This window comes from Miniopterus natalensis, chromosome 2 (genome assembly GCF_054644295.1).
Source record: "Miniopterus natalensis isolate mMinNat1 chromosome 2, mMinNat1.hap1, whole genome shotgun sequence".
Taxonomy (NCBI): domain Eukaryota; kingdom Metazoa; phylum Chordata; class Mammalia; order Chiroptera; family Miniopteridae; genus Miniopterus; species Miniopterus natalensis.
Genome location: NC_142082.1, coordinates 25953293 through 25970501, shown reverse-complemented (window position 1 = coordinate 25970501; position 17209 = coordinate 25953293). Strand labels below are relative to the sequence as shown.

At 49.8% G+C, this 17209-nt stretch overlaps 1 protein-coding gene across 4 annotated transcripts in view; it reads left to right on the top strand.

Moving 5' to 3' along the window:
• The window catches only part of MCF2L (MCF.2 cell line derived transforming sequence like), a 111642-nt gene that overhangs the window by 65195 nt on the left and 29238 nt on the right, over positions 1-17209 (top strand). For 2 of the 4 annotated variants that reach the window (XM_087814216.1, XM_087814215.1), the window contains exons 1-3: positions 8606-8780; positions 9193-9283; positions 16530-16649. In XM_087814216.1, the coding sequence (XP_087670342.1) occupies positions 8617-8780; positions 9193-9283; positions 16530-16649 (375 nt within the window). In that variant the 5' untranslated portion in view covers positions 8606-8616. Of the gene's footprint in view, positions 1-8605; positions 8781-9192; positions 9284-16529; positions 16650-17209 lie in introns of those variants that run through there. The other 2 variants (XM_016212878.2, XM_016212879.2) reach the window with 1 other exon arrangement.

Genomic DNA, 17209 nt, shown 5'->3' with positions numbered 1-17209 from the left:
GAGCACACCAGGTCGGCCCTGTTAGCAGGGATTTCCTTGCCCTCCCGTCTCCCTTCAGAGTCTGCTGAGATGAACCACCTTGTTCCCGGCCTCTGTTCCTTGGCACTCTGTGTATGAGATCGGGCAGCTTGAAAGCTATCCCATTTGTAATAGTTCTCAGACACTCTGGCCCTGTGATCCTTCCCCCTCCAGCCATGTAATTAGCAAGTAAAGGGCCATTTGCCACCAGAGACTTTGCTCATCCAGTGGTTTCATGTGGTCTGAAGCTCTGAGAGCTCAGGGGCCACTGCCCACCGCGTTGACACCATCTGCACACCGACAGGTCCTGTCTCTATGTCTCATGTTCTCCTGACGGAGCCAGAAGCTGCCCGTCTCCTTGAGACGTCTTGCGTTTTTGCAATGATCTTTCTCTGTCGCTACTGCCCAGTATGACAGCCCCTGGCCATGCGTGGCTACTTATTTAAAAATTAAAATTAATTCATGGAAAGGTTCAGTCCCTGGTTCAGGCTGGCCATATTTCAGTTCAGTTGTGGCCAGTGGCTGCCGGACTGAGCAGCTCAGATGCGGAGCGTTTCCATCTGTTGGAGCACATGGGCTGTGACTGGGGGGGATCCCACTGACAGTGGCCAGGCCCTTCATATATGGAAAAAAGGCCATGAGATTATTACCTTGGTTCCCTGCCCAGGAGGAGAAACCACGGCCCTTGTCTTACTGGATAATAAAGACATTTTGCTGCAAGGGGAAAATATTCATAGCATACAACTCAGCATCTTAACCATTTCTAAGTGCATAGTGAAGGAACTCATGGGAACGGGGCTTGGAGTGTGGGAAGCCCTTCCCTTGATGCCCAGGCTGCACCTGCCAGCTCATCCATGCCATGGGGGCTGGGGTGGCGCAGAAGGGGAGACACAGGTTGCCCAGAAGCCTGTGCAGCTAGAGTTTCAGCTCCAGGTGGAGAGAGGACATCTGAGGCAGATCCAGGCAGAGGAAGAAGCCAGATAAGCTCTGAGCTGCCAGGTGAGCAGCAGTCAGGACAGAAGAGGGGTTGCCAGGTCCAGGACCCATGGTCGGAGCGCAGGAGCGGGAAAGGCAGACGGCGGAGGTGCAGCACGACCCTGAGGCAGGTAATGAGGCTTCCAGGGGGTCATCAGCCTGGGTCTGACTTGCCAAGGGGGTGCCTTTATGCCCCCCAGGGACAGCCACTCCACAGTTACAATGAACTGAAAAGGGTGTGCACCTTTTAATTTTTTTTAATGTATTTAAAGAATTTGTGTGGTGGTTAGTTTTTTTTATAGCATTTTTTAAAATGTGATAGGATATTCATAATATACATTGTGTCACCTTAACCGTTTCTAAGTCTATAGTTCAGTAGTGTTAAGTGCATTCACGTTGCTGTGCGACAGATCTCCAGGTGTTTCCACCTTCCCAAACGGAAACTGTCCCCCTAACCACTAACACGCCCCCGTCCCTCAGCCCCTGGTATCCACCATCCTACTTTCTCTCTCTATGGATTTGATGATTCTAGGGACCTCATATAAGTGGAATCGTACAGTATTTGTCTTTTTGTGTCTCTCTTATTTCACTGAGCGTAATGTCCTCGAGGTTTATCCATGTTGTAGTGTGTGTCGGAATTTCCTTCTTTTTAAGGCAAATAATATTCCATTGCGTGGTTGTGCCGCATTTTGTTTATTCCATTCATCGATCGATGGCTATGTTTTTGAGCTAGGTTAGAAATCAAATCTAGTCCTTGAAAACTAGATATGACACCCCATTCCCTCCTGCGCTGTGTGGGCTTGTGTAGGTCAGGCCCAGGGCTGCATGCTGTTCTCTTCATTACCTACGAACGGATATCATTGTTCCTACTCGACGCTCATGGTTCAGACAAGTTCCAAGCACATTCACAGTGATTCCCCTGCGTTTCCTAGGTTGGGTTCTTTGTTCACTTTTGCCCCAAAATTTATATTTATTGATATAAAACAACACTTTAATATAAAGAGCATTAAAATGCAAGTTTTCTTGCTCTTCAGAGAAATAACTGCGTGTGGTTTTTTCTAAGTGGACTGTTCCTTTGGGTTGTGACGCAGAGAGGCAATGCCACCGGGTTGTGGCAAAGGGCTCCCTGGCCGGCACCTGCTCACCTGTGGGCCATCCTTTGGGTGCATCTCTCCCCAGCTCTAACTGGGATTGCATGTTGACTTTGAGAACAAACACATTACCGTGTGGGGGAGAGTTTTTTTAAAAGCATTTGGTGTTTTTCTTGCTGTTTTACTTTCCAGGATGAAAAGCTGACCAGTATTAAGATAAACACAGTGCACAGATGATATTATAACACGTTAAGCTTTTGAATCGTAAGAAGAGAGAAGAAACAGCCAGCAAAGAAAGATTCAGTACTGAATGCTCAGGGAACCCATTCAAGGTCACAGGGTTTGAACTTGGGCAGGGAAAAAAGTGGCCACGGCCTCTCACTTACAAAAGGAAAACAAGGAAATAAAGCCTTTTTCACATTTGCTAACTTTTGTAGACCAGTGTCAAAATATGGGATGAGAAAGAGAGAAGCAAAGAAATAGAATCAGGGAGCCAGGAAGGGGAGAGCCGGCCCTGTCTAAAGCCAGGACCCATGTATTCTGCAAGTCTGGCTGTGTGTACCTCCCTCCCCAGCTGCAGTGTCCCCCCCAAGCTGTCCCTCTTGCCTCCACCTCATCCTGCCACCTGCCTGGCCTGCCCATTTCCCATCCCTTCTGGGCTGGCTCAGCAGCCCTCAGGACCCTCCTGCTTAGCCAGGGCCCTGACATCCTGCCCAGCCCCTCAGGGAGGCTGGACTTTCTTTCCCATGGGAATGTGGGGCCCTACCGTGGATGAACGAGCTCCACCTGAAGCCTATGCCACCACCTGCCAGGGATGGTCTGGGATGATGCCAGCCTGTGACTCCCTCCTGCAAGAGCACACCCTGGCCCGATGCCACCCCCATCACTGGCCTGTTTCCTCCTGTCCCGGCGCCAGGCTGAGCAGGCCTTGTTTGCAGTGGCTCCGAGAACACTCAGAGCATTCAGTGTTGCCACGGTCCTTTCACACTGGGAAGGGGCTGCTTCGCCGTCCTTCAGCTTCAAGCTGTGAGCCCTGGGCGTGGATTGGAACGAGGCCCAGCTGGAGCCACGGGTGTGCTCAGAAATGCCCCCGGTCTGGCTCTGCCCCTCTTTAAACCTGACGCCATCTCCCTTCCCACAGAATCAGCTTCTGCTGAAGCCTACCTGGCTTGCTATGACCCGTCGATGTTTACATCCCAGAAAATATTGTTCCAGGGTGACGGACCTGAGTTGGCTGTGTTGGGGTCCCGCCCTGTCTAACAGCTGCTGCGCCCACAGCAGACACTGGGTGCAGCGGCGGTTAGGGGAGCACATTTGACTTTCTTTGGCTGGTCCTGAGTTGGAAGTAGGGACAGATGTTGGGGAACCTGCAGTCATTGAAACGTCCAGACCCTCAGAGGCCAATTGCCAGGGGGTGGTTGTTTGGTTTCTGGGATCGTTGCAGATAGCAGCCAGCTTCCTGTGAGCATGACTTCTGGACGGCAGGCTGGCCACTTGGGCTGGGCTCTGAGAGAGCAGGCTGGTTTTCTGGGCTGGTTGCTGCAGGGTGTGGGTCAGTTATATTTTTATAGGTAGGCCTGGCTGATGTCTGTCTGTCCACTCAGTCGCTCAGTGGCAATAATAACAAGTTTAACTTCTTTAAAAGACAGCCATAACCATGATTAAGGAGATCGTTTTGCTGCTGATTGGAAAGCCAGTCGGCTAACAGGAGGGCTTTGGATGCTGCTTGAGGACCACTTGTGGGACTGAGGGACTAAGCCCAGGCAAGGGGCTGGCTGACATCAGCGGGGGGGGGGCCCAGACTCCAGGGTTCTCAGTACTGGACCCAGGACCCAGGGACACCACTGTCGAGGAGCTGGAGGAACCTAGAAGGGGAGCTGTGCCCTGGTGGCATGCTCATTTTCAAGGTTGGGCAGAGACGAAGCCAGAGGTGCCCTGCAGCTCTGGACCACACTGGAGAGGAGAGCTGCTCTTTCCCTCAGTCCCATGTTCGTTCATTCATTCAGGTGAGCTGAGCATGAGGCATGGCAGGAGGCAGATGGGGTGTAGCCCTGATGGGGTTTATGGTCATGGTCAGCAGATTCAGCCCTCAGAGCAGACCTTGGGGTGATGATGGCTCCTGGGAAGGTCAGGGTTTCTGCCACAACACATCTGATCTCTTGGCTACCTAATGGCACCAAAAGCCCTCCCTAAAACACAGGAAGCACAGAGGCAGATTGGAGTAATGCTCCCCAAACCAGTTACAGGACCCAGGGCAAGGTTCCCTCCAGGTCTCTCCAGCGAGGGTGGATAATCATATCTAAGGTCTTTCAAGTACTGGGATCACTGGTTCCTAATTCTAAAAGAAGATAGGGTTGAGCCCATGGTTTCTGTAACTAGGGGTTTAATACAGTCTCTTTTCCTGAGAAGTCTCTCCTCCGCGGCCCAGGAGGATTGCAGTGGCTTCAAAGCCCGCTGAGCCTCTCATCAGCTAACTTAATACAACTGGGTCAGCCGCTCTCTCTCCGACCTCCAGCCTCGGGCAGCAGTGGAGAGCCTGGGGTGGGGAGTTCACACAGAGAGACTCAGGAAGCAGCCAGAGCGCAGCCACGGATTCCAGTGAATATTTTGCATAATGCCTTCAGCCTATTGGGCCCTCTTGAGTGATGGTCCCTCCATGGTTAAAAGTCCAAACCCAGCAGGAATCAGCCACATAATATGAGAAGATAAATGCCCAGCATTAAGGGATTTGTCCCAAAGCAGGGCTGTCTTAAGACCCTCTGGTCATCCTGGCTTTTAGAAGACCAGAAAAGCACACTTGAGCACTAGATTAGCACACTGAGCATTAGAGCCTCAGGCTTTGAGCCCTGAATTCAGACTGTTCAGATGCCTGGGCCAGGCAGGACTCCTGCATACGCTCCCCAACAGGTGGTTGGGACACTGTAGCGGTGTCCAGAGGCCAGAGAGGGTTCTGGGCTCCCCAGAAGTCACTGTAACCACATTACAGCTGGTTAAAGTTGGCCTGTCTTCCCCACCCCCATTCCAGTCTAGGGCACTCAGCGTTTGCCCGGGTCACATGTGGCACTCACTTCCAACACGAGAGGGCGCCATTGGCCAGAACACGCTTTAAAATTCTAACGCACGAGTTCCTCACGCTTTTACCTGTTTCTGCACTTGGCTGGTGCTTTTGTTTATTCCTGTAAGTAGGGCACAGTATGTTTTTAATTGTGCACATGGCCAGCCTTGGATTACAAGCTGCTCACAGATAACTGCCCTCCTTGCTTCGTCTCCTGAAAGCCCTGCCTCTTGAAAAGGGGAACAGAACAGGTGTGGGGACGGAGGCCCGGCAGGAAGGCCTGGACAGGGGCCGTGACCTCCCAGTCCCTCCGGATTTCCTCCCAATTGCCTCTCATACAAAAGCACTACCTGACCCTGGCCAGCGTGGCTCACTGGTTAGAGCATCAGTCCCTCAGACCGAAGGGTCACAGGTTCAATTCCCAGTCAAGGGCACGTTCCTGGGTTGCAGGTTCGACCTCCAGTGGGGTGCATGAGGGAGGCAACCAATTGATGCATCTCTCTCACATCGATGTTTCTCCCTCCCTCCCTCCCTTCCACTGTGGGAAAAATATCCTCAGGTAAGGATTAACAAAACAAACAAACAAACAAAAAACACTAGCTGGCCTGTCACCAATGCCAGCACCTCCCTTCTCCCACCAACCACCTGACTGCTCACCCCCACTCACTCTCCACCCTCCAGCATGATGATGATGGCCCCCAAACCTCTGCATTGCCCTCCCTGCTGCATCCTTGGGGTCCCCACTTTTCTCCACCTGAACATCTCCTTGTGATGTTGGGAGGGGTGTCTTGTCACTGCCCCCCCCTTTCCTGACCCTGCCCAAGTTCCACGGGTCTAGCAGCCACCCACCCTCCCCTTGGGCTCTTCCTCTGGGCAGAAGCTCCAGCACTCAGACAGTGTCTCTCCCGACACGGGAAGTCCTCAGGGCTTGTCTGTGGGACTCGCTGCTTGGGTGGGGTCTTTGGACCAGCAGCATCGGCATCATGGGAGCTTGTTGGAAATGCACGAGGGGGGGCCCCACTTTGGCCTCCTGTGCCTGAATGGACATTTTCACAAACTCCATGGGAGTCGTGTGCACACGGTGTGCTTGGAGAAGCAGGCCCTCAGCTCCCCTGCCACAGCCACTCTCTCTGGATGCCTTTCCTCCGCCGCCATCCTGGTTTCTCTGTGTGTTTCAGCCCATCCTTGCTCTGAGATAAATTGGTTCTAAGCCAGAGGAGGGGGAGGGAGCAAGTCCCACAGCCTCCCACTGGGTCTGGAGACCCAGAGGCAGCTCAGCCAGGAACTAGACAAATGTGATGCTGGGTGACGGCAGGCAGACCTCACTCCCTGGCAGGGAACCGCCCTGCCCTTGTTTCTGAACTGTCATGCTCACTGCTCCCACCCAGCGATGGGAACCAGTGTGCCCCGGGCCCCCGAGGGCCACCCAGGCAGAGTTAGCAGGCACAGGGGCACCCAAGGCTGTGAGCCCTGAAGTGTTAGAGAAGGCTCCAGTGAATGGGTGAATCCCAGAAACCATTTATTCCAGCTCTGTGCCTCTTTTGATTATTTAGGTCAAAAGCAAGCACATCGGCCCCACTCAGCTGCTGGGCCGCTGGCCAGGGCGGCCCTCTGATCCAAGTGTTTCGAGGTTGGAGGCCAACATCTGTGTTTCAGGCCATGTGTGCCCAGGGTTCTGGGACACTTCATGTGGCTGTCGGCTTCTGAACTATTTGCTCCCTGTTTACTCTCCTGCCACCACCTTCAGTGCAGTCAGCCCAAGGCCTGGCACACAAGGGTCCTTATTGGAGCAGCTTCTGGCAAGCATGAGCCACCCTGTCCCCTGGGCATATGAGGTCACATATTTGGGAGTGGAGAGGGGTGTATCAGGGCTCCATGAGCTCCAGGTCCTTCACTCATGTGGGCAGATCAGACCCTCCTTGGCCTGGTGGTAGGTGGAACGATGGGACCCCATGGGCTGCTGAGCTTCGGCTCCTGGGGGGGGGGCAAGTCACACTGCCTTGCTGTGGGGCTTTTGCTGTTGTCATGTGGGTGCATGGGAGGCTTGAAGGGTCCCGACGTCCTTACGTAAGATGCCTTATGTTTGTTAAATCTATGTGCTTCTGAGTCACTATTCCCAAAATATGGTAAGAGGCGAGATGAGCGGAGCATGGAAGAGAGTTTTCCTGGCCCCAAGCTGGGCTCTGGTGTGTGGGCATCTTTGCTGTCTACTTCTGGGGTCAGGTCCCCTCAGCATGTCCCCTGACACCTGGGAGTGCTGCAGGGGCCCCTGATGAGAAGGCCCCTGCCTGGCCCAGCATTAGGATGCAGCCCAGGCATGGGAGGGGCGGGAGGAGGCTCTTTTATTCCTCAGGGTGGGCTTGGCTTGGGAGGCAGCATGCAGACAGCTGAGAACGCTGAGACCGAGCCAGACCATGGGGTTCACTCCGTCTGTGCTCACTAGCTGTGTGATTTTAGGCAAATGACTTAATCCCTCTGTTTCTGTGCCTCATCTCTCAGCTACTTCATAGAGTTGTTATGAGAATTAGAGGGAAAAGTATCAGTCAAGCTTTTAGTGCACTGGCTGTCCAGTTGCAACCCCGAAGATTAAAAAAAAAATCCCTTCCTCCCAGAAGGAATGCCCGGGTGTGGGTACTAGGGTTTCTGTTCCATCTCAACTTCCTACCTTACCTGTCCAGCCTGAATCAGGCAGGTTGGTTGGCCATCTGCGTTGTGCCCTTGCTGTTGGGGTGCAGTGGGGAGCAAGACTGCTGTGAATCTAGGTTCCTGGCACTGAAACTTGAGTGATACACAAAACAAAACCTTACTCCATAGAACTAAGCAGCTCAGGAGCTGGTTCTGTCCAGAGCGCCCAGTACAGCTGTGAAACAGAATCACCGCCTTCCCGCCCTGTGTGCACACGTGGGCTCTCATAGCCACGGCCGGCCGGCTGTTCTGAATGAACCTTGCCGTTGGTTTGTGCCCCCACCCAGAAGGCCTTTGCTGTTGTGAACCAGATTCCTATACACGGAGCCCTTCGTCATCAAGTGTGGCTAAGAGCACAGAATCAACAGCCACACCCACACAGGTGTGCATTCTGTGTGTCACTGTCGCCGTCATTAAACCTGAGGCTTGGGAAGGATTTGGGATCTGACAGCTCTGGCTTCATTATATAATGTTTACAGCAGGCTTTTATACATTGCACAATTTATATTTGTTCCGTCTCATTCTGACTCATTTAAACCCAGGAGTGGCTCCCCTAGGTTCAGAGACTCGGAAATTAGTGATTCCAGTCGGTGCCTCAGGCTGCCCTTCTCTCACGCCTGCGTGGATTGGCTGGCAGTGGCAGCTGCTGGCATTACACAATTGGCTCGGATGTGAAATGAGCTACCGGAGGAGGACCTCCTTGTTTCTACACTGTGACTCAGGCTCCTGCGTGAGGCTAAGTCAGGACGGAGGTTATCATTACACGGCAGCTCCGTGTTATCTCTGCCACAGATGTTGCTGTTGCAAGGAGCCGTATCTCCTCTCCAGCGTCCACCAGATGCTTGTGAGCCTTCGGATGCCTCGGGGATTTTCTCCCAAATGTGTAGTGATGCCATCAAGAGCAATTTTCTAATGTGGATGAACACGAGGACCTCAGATGCTAGAACTAACATTACGTGTGGGTCTTAAAATGTGTCTTGGAGGATTTAGCCAGCTGGTCAACCCAGAAAAGAAAATGACTCGGCTCTTACTGTGGAATGAAAATTGACTGAGCTCCAGGAAAGATGGGTCCTGCCTGGATCTTTGCCATGTGAGATGGTGGTTGTTAGGTTGGGAAACAAACAAAACACAGAAAATATTGGTCCACCTTTAGATAAGAGCGAGTTCTGGAGATTGCCCGGCCGAGGTTCATGGAAATGCTGCAGTCTGCTCAGACGCCTACTTGGCACATGTTTTACCTTGCAGTGCGGAAGTGGTACAAGGATTATAGGAGGAATCATTTTATCATGAGGTTTTCTTAGAGATTGCACGAAAGCCTGTCTCCGTGCTGCACACATTAATTGCAGATATCTCTCCCCCTCGTTTCAGCTTACAAGATGCTGGCATCGGATTTATCCTGGTCATAGACCGAAGGCAGGACAAATGGACCTCGGTGAAGGCATCAGTCCTGCGAATAGCAGTAAGTGTCAGTTTCCCAGCTTCGTGATGTTCCCACCTACTCTTCTCCTGGGCTGGGTGACAGCGGCATTTCTCTTCTAGCGACCGGTCTGCCTGGGTGGTAGTTTGCATCCTGGCTGTCACTGTTTGGTGCAGAGCTGTGGTGTACATCCAGCTCAGAGCAGCCACCCAGGGTAGCCTGAGGCCGGGCCAAGGAACACTTGGGAGCCCCACCTCCTTGGCTTCCTCCAGTTGCTAGGGCATGTATGTATACATCTGTGTGTGTGTGTGTTCTCAAATGGGTTAACTCTTAGGGGACACGTTTTATTTTGAAAACAGTTCCACCAGCTGGCTCATTTCTGACCATTGAGTATGTGAGATGCTCAGGATTTTACTGTGTATTTGTTCTTAAATAGAGCACAAGGTCCTGATAACAGGGTATTGAGTGTGTTACAGAGAATCTTCAGGCTAGAAGTTTGAAACTATATTGAATAGCTTTTTCTAAGTGACACTTTCCTTTCTAATGGACTGTTTATTCCATAGTTTTACTAAATCAGATGTCTTAGTCTTTCCTGGTAACCCCTTCCTGCATTTAGTAACCCACGTTGCCAAGGAATTCATCTTAGCATCCATGGAGCTGTTTTGCAGACTGCGTGCTGCCCTCTAGGGCAGGGGAGCAGCTGTCTGTGGTGGTTGCTGTCGCTGTTTTTAGCCTGCAGTGATAACTGAGGAGGGAAGAGCTAAGTCAGCAGAAAGCCCCTGAATCTTATTTTCACCAGTAGCTTCCGCCCCCACTCACGATCTCCTCTGTGAAACATTTCTCACCAAGCTGAGTTCCACCCACGCTCGCCTCCTGGCAGCCAAAGGCCCAAAAAGTGATTTGTTGGCAAGCAGGGTGATCCAGGGCAACTGTGGCCAGGTCCTCTGCTCCCAAGTGTTTCTTAAAAACCTAACCGCTGATGGAGTGAAATTCTCCTAACCTTTGTTCTGGGTCTTGCGTTCAACCATCTTTGGTTCTTGGCCTCAGGAAGGCTCCTGTGCTGAAGCTCTGGCTAGAGTGGAGAAATTGGTTCCTTCCTCACATTCTGCCTCATTATTTCATCTTAGTGACAATTAAAGGCTCAGTATCTGCTCTGGCTCTTAAAACTTACATCGTTTTGGTGCAAACCTATTTTTGAGCTATTGGGTCCCACCTTTGTCTTTCTGATAAAGCCTCTCCCTGCGTCACCGGGATGTGTCTCCTACTCCTGTCCCCACTGGCACACACTTCCTGTGACCTCATTTTTCTGAAACAAATCAAAACACTTCTGAGTGTTTCAAAAGAAGTTGTGTTATATCAGCAATTTTCAACCTTTTTTATCTCATGGCACACATAAACTAATTACTAAAATTCTGCGGCACACCCAAAAACATTTGTGCTGATCTGACAAAAAAATAGGTATAATTTTACTTTACTCAAACAGATGGCTATTTTTGTGTTGGCTGTTGTCAGTTTTTTATTTGACAATCTAAGGGAAAAGAGGCCAGTGCCCTTGATTAAATAGTCAGGTATTGCATGTTTTAAAAATTCTTGCGGCACAGCGGTTGAAAATTGCTGTGTTATGTAATCAGGTCTCCTTTGTTTTAAAATTCTCAGGAATTTACAAAGTACTCTTGATATGCCCATATGGTCAGGGCATGCCCTGTGGGGTCCAGGTCTCCCATCTTTGCTGGAAAGTGCTTCTCTGCACCTTTGCACATGTGCCTCCCCCAGGAACGCCCTCACCCCCAGCACCAGGTGGCTCTCGTCCTTCCCCACCCCTCGGCCAGCCTCCCAGCGGAGCAGAACTGCTCTGGGAGCCTCCTGCTTTCCCTCCACTTTGTGGAAATTCGCAGTCATTCTTTTTCTGCACATCATGACTTCCTTGAAGTCAAGGCCGAGCCCTGTCCATCTTCGTGTGGCCAGGCACCCAGCCCAGGCCCTGTGTGAGGCAGGTTCACCATAAATATCTCTCAAGTTAATCAGTTGCTCCTGGTTAGAAATAAGAAGTTTCCCAAATGGAGGGTTGCTTTTTAAGAAACAGATAAATAGTTGTTTTTAAGTGGAAGTAACCCTCCAGATCACCCTATGATTCAGCAGTGTGGTCCAGGGCTGGCCTGCCCGAGCTGTCAGAGTCAAGCTCTCAAGTTTTATTCAACATCAAGTTTATAATCAGATTAATTTCTGAAGCAAGCTGGCCCATCTTTAAAACTTTGTTTTGCGAAAATCATAGCTAAAAAGTTGGAGTTTGGGTTTTTAGGTTTATACTCATGCTTACACAATAAACGTACAGGGCTTTTCCTGTCCTTTTTTCTGTAAGTCTCTGAGCTCCCCAGTACTGGTTTGGAAATCCCAGAAGTTATAATTTTTCCAGTAGAACTGTCAAAGATTCTCTTTGAACTCTGATGCTTTTTTGTTATATAAATTACTGATGTTAATGAATGCCAAAAATTATATTCATGTATTCAGTACATTTATGAAGACCCTGCTCTGTGCCTGGAACCATGGAGGTGTTGGGGATACAAGGGGGGAAATGAGCAAGAAGTAGACAGCCAGGTAGGGTGCAGGCAGTAGACAGAACATTGTGGTGAGATTTATGCCCAGAGATGCCAGACAAACATCTATGGGGTACCTGAGACAGTGCACAGGTCATAGGGGTGGTCAGGATGCTGCAAGCCAGGCCCTGCTGCCTTCCTGTGCATGTGTCCCTCTCTGAGCCAAGGTGTGGGTCTGAGCTCCCCCATGGCTCTGTGGTGAGACCAGGAGGTGGGAGACAGAACTGGCACAGTTGTCTGCATACAGGGGAGCTGGGCAGGGCAGAGCTGGCACACTCATGCTGTCACCTGGGGCTATGAACCCAGACCGTCACCTTCAGCTGGCCTGTGCATCGTCCAAGGGGGCTCTGGGAAAACAACCCCTAGCACCGCCAGGCCGGCGCCCTTGGGAGGAAACGGCACGTGCACCGTGCGCGCTCCAGCGTGCACAGTTCCACCAGAGCTCCCGGCCACGTTGCGGGTGCTACAAAAGCCAGTTGGTGGTAGAGGCTCTATTCATCTCCAAGTGTCTGGATACCTGGTTGAGACTCAGCACTAATGTAAGGCCCTGTAATTCAGGGCTATTTTTAGCCACCATGTGTACTGTCTCATAAGCTGAGCTTTCCTTAATTTGGGGTGCTCTTTTTTTTTTTTTGGATGCCTTCAGCTTAGCTTGGAATAGAAGACATTAGAGGAACCGAAGTCCAGTGTTCCTAAAATCAGACTTGCTGGGTCTCCATCAAGAAAAGAGCCTTCATCAGCTCTAATGGGGCATTGGGGATGATGGATGTCCTTGCCTGTCACAGATCATGATCTTAGCTGGTGGACACAGGCAGAAACAAGACTCAAAGCTGAGAGTTCAAACATCGCTGTTTGTCTAACAGTTGGTTCAAAGTTTGGATTGTCCTGGGTTTGATATGTCTTTGATAAAATACCTAAGTATATCTTCTGGGATTCTATTTCAAATTTTAACCCACTTCTATGTAAGTATGTGTGTGTGTATGTGTGTTAGCATTGGGAGGTTTTGTAATAGAGTGTACACATTTATGTTTAGAGCTAGCCTAATTCAAGCTAAACTTGTATCCTAGAGCACGACGCTGAAGGAAATTGCAGTTAAGGTCATTTTCGTCTGTGTGGGGAGAATCCTGGTTTTTGCTTGTAAAGCTGTTGCCATCTGTGTGTGCAGAAAGGATCTGAGGGACCCGGGATTTTTTAGGTCATTTGGTAAATACGCCATATGTGGCAAAACAACATTATATTAAACAATGCTACTAAATTCCTACTGTCTGCCAGCTACTGGAGGTCTAGCACAGGGTGGTGAGTGCCCAGGGGAGGTGAGGACCTGAGCAGAGGCGCTGCTGGTTCACAGCTTTCCCGAGAAAGAGCGGCAGGGCAGGTGTCCTAATGTCGAGGGTATTCAGTGGAATGATTGTCCTTCATTCAAAGACTATGCCCTTCCTACTCATTTTTCATTAAAATGTCCTTTCCTTAATGATGTTTCCAACAGTCTCAACCATACTCACCAGGGGGCTGGTCTTAGACGCCCCCATGCTGAAGGCTCACATCCAGACCTCCACGGGAACAGCCCTGGAGCTGGAGGCCTCTGCTCACAGGCAGCTTCTCTGATTCAGACGCTGGGTGTTTCATCTCCTGACACTGAGATCCAAGCTTTCACATTTTTATTTGTTACACAAACTTGTGTTTGTTGTTTGGCTACTATGAGACAAATGTCATTGGTCAGGCTTCCGCTGCTCCATTTGAAATTAAACATCTAACATCAGGCCAGATAAATGTGGCTTAGAGCAGAAGTTAAGGCAGTTGCTTGAACTTGGGGAGGATTTGAAACGGCGTTCCCCAAAGCACCAGGATTCCACAGAATTTCTACATCTTTTGGCTTTAGCTCTGCTGCCTCTTCATTTTGTAAGTCTTGAAGAATATTAATTCAGAAGCCAGTTAACTCCTCTTTTTCTATCCCCAAATTACATGTGTATAGTCATCACATTATATATGTTCAAGGTCAGCCCTTGAAAATAAATGATATTGCTTTCATATGACATAGAGAACTATTATAATCATCTCATGATTACTTGATTAATAAGCTACAAAAGATGTTATTTTATAGACTTCATCCCAAATCCTCCATCGAGTTAACTTTGTTTTTATTTTGTTATTGTCTCCAGCTTTTTAGTACATATGGTTGTCTCCAACCCAAAGAAGATTTAATTTATTGTTTATATTCAAAACATGTGTTTGTGTATGTCATTAAGCCTTCTCGCTTGGCTAGGATCTTACAACTACTCTCTTTATAGTATAAAGATTAAATAGCTTTAAAGAAATGGAAACACTAAAGCAGAGAAAAGGGGGAGAATGGACTATGTTTTACGTTGACAGTCACCTCCAGGCTCAGCAAGGTCAGTGTCTCTCCTCCTGGGACAGAGTGAGCTCCGCTGCAGGTGGGTTTTCTCGCACCTGTGTTGAGTTCATCTAAGTGAAATCGCTGAAGATGGACAAAGGCACAGTTTTATCCTGTAAATTCAGACTCGAACTTACAGAGCACATGTGCCATGAGATATAAATTGGAGCAGCAAAAACGATATTGAAATTTAGAAAAGCATAACTCGTTGTCACCTCTAGAAAGAGACTTCAGTAAGGACGTTTTCCTTAAAGAGTGGTGGCCAATTTCACCAATGATGACGACAGATTTACACAGTCCTCTTGTGGATAAGTGACCCAGAATCTGCTCTCGGGTTTCCAACCCTCCACGTGGTTCTCTGAGTTGTTTTCTTTCCGCTTAAAGGAGTTGAACTTTGTGAGCGTTGGCCCAAGACAACAGGAGCAGACACAAAGGAGAGATCATTGCTTACTGGGGTGCTTACTTCAGTTTCCTCCTGAGCTGGTACTGAGCAATCAGGTCTCCCCCACTGCACTGTGCACTCCCCACAGGTTTGCGTCCAAGCATAGAGTGTGATGGTGAGACACAGGGCACAGGGCCAAGTGACCCCGTATCCTCCTCAAAATAACCCCACCCAGGCCAGCTGTGGGTCCAGCCGGTGAACGTGGGTGACTGTGCACACCACAGCCGGCAGATGGCCCCTCGTGACAGCTCACCTCCGTGTCCACACAGCTATAAACACGTAGCAAGCACCTGCTGAGGTGCTTTGACCAAAGACACATGGTCCCTGTCTTCCAGGGCTATGGCCGTGGTGCACAGACATGTTGGAGGACCTGCAGGGAGAGTGTGTCTAGAGGGCTGCAGGCAGGAAGGGTATGTGCCTCACACCAACCCAGAGGCAGCGGATGACCGAAGTCTTAGCGCTGCCCTCGAGGTTCCTAGAAGACAATAGAGGTGTCCCTGATGGGGGACTCAGCTCCACGCCCTTCAGGGCTCACTTCTGAGTCTTGCTGAGACCAGCATGGATATTAGAGTGGAACCCAGGAATGACTTTTGAGCCAAGGTACTGGGGTACATTGGTTTCTCTTCTTCCATTCCTTGCTGCCGTATGTTTCAGGCCTTAGGGCTGTGCCATTCTTTTCTACATATTGTATTTTAGGTACATTTAGCTTAGTGTCTGGACATTGAACTCACTTACTTCAGAATTTCTTGTTTTAGTAATGGGGTCTCCCTGGATCTCAGCATCTGGAAGTAATCTGGCGTCTAGAATAGCCGCTTACTATTTATCTGTCATCGCCACGTTTCTGAGTGCTTCGCGTGAGCACTGTGCTAAATTCCACATTCGCATTGGGTCACGAAACCCTCCAGGGTGTGCAGTAAGAAGGCACTTTGTTATCACTACTTCAAAGATGGGGAACTGAGGCACAGGGAGGTTAACTAACTTGCCCTAGGTCACGTACCCTGTAAGCAAAGCTGGTAACTGAACATACTCACATAATTGTATCTAAGAGTGTGTGTATGCACAGTTATTGTTATATATCTTTTAGGTAGTGTGTGTGTGTGTGTGTGTGTGTGTATATACATACAAACACACACACACACATATATATGTGTGTGTCTGTATGGCTTTGTTTCCATTTGACCAGTGTCTTAGTTCCCTGGGGCTGTCATCTGGAAGTTCCAGACTAGATGGTTTAAACAACAGAAATTTACTACCTCACAGTCTGGAGGCCAGAAGTCAAGATCAAGGTGTCTGCAGGGCTGGTTCCCCTTGTGGCCGTGAGGGAGAATCTGGTCCATGTTGTCACCCAGCTTCTGGGGTAGCTGATGATCTTTGGCAATCCTTGGCTTGCAGACGCATCACTCATCTCTGCCTTCATCTTCACGTGGCATTCTCCTTGCCTGTGCGTGTCTGTGGCCAAATTTCCCATTTTTATGAGGACACCAGTCATTGGGTTAGAGGCCCACCCTAATATGGTATTTTAGCTTAATTGCCCCTGCAAAGACCCAATCTCCAAATAAGGTCACATTCTGAGGCACTGAGGGTTTAGACTTCAACATCTGAACTTCAGAGGACACAGTATGTCTGTAACAGGTGTGACAAGCTTTTGACTTTCTCATTTATAAGTAGCATAACAGTTGCATCAAGCAGTGTGACTTTTTCCCTTTTCTTTTAAGAGGTGGTGATGCCTCTAACAGAGTCTGGTGTCTATAACATTTTTTATTGTAGTATGATCGTGCAGTTAGCTCCAGGTGGGTGGGAACCCAAAGCTTAGCTACAGCTGTGCACAGAGGATGCCACAGCTCTTCTGTTCTCTTGCAGGCATCCTTCCCAGCAAACCTCCAGCTTGTCCTTGTTCTGCGCCCAACAGGATTTTTCCAAAGGACTCTTTCTGACCTCGCTTTCAAATTCAACAGAGATGACTTTAAGATGAAGGTTCCGGTATGTATACCTGGCTTTAGCTCCGTAGGCAGAACTAAATGTAATTGCATTCTTGTCCCATCTATGATAATCGAACTTCTCAAGGTGCTAACCTCAGTGCTGTGAGCATAAATAAAACCCCAGACGACTCAGTCGGAAACTGTACTTCCTCTTGCTCAGCCAGGAGCGGTAGGATCCTTCATTCCCACCTGCCACTCCACACCCCCGAGCTGACTGTGCAAAGCATGGCCTTGGATGGACCACCTTAAAAGTACAGTCATTTCACCAGAGCCACGAGTCTAGAACATTCTTACAGCAAGTCAAGCTGAAGAACAAGAGAGCCCAACGGACCAAGGGCCATCACCCACTTCCTAGAGAGGAAAGGCCAGGCTCTGCTGGGGACAAGAGGAGTGAGGGACGTGGGTGGGAGCATCCCCCAGGCCTGTAGAGGGTGGGGGGCAGTAGGCCTGGGCCCCACAGGCCCATCCCTACCTCATCTCCTCTCCCCAGCTTGGATCAGCAAATTAGTGAGTTGTCAAAAACGGGTTTTACAAAAGTCATCACTGACACCTTCAATTCAC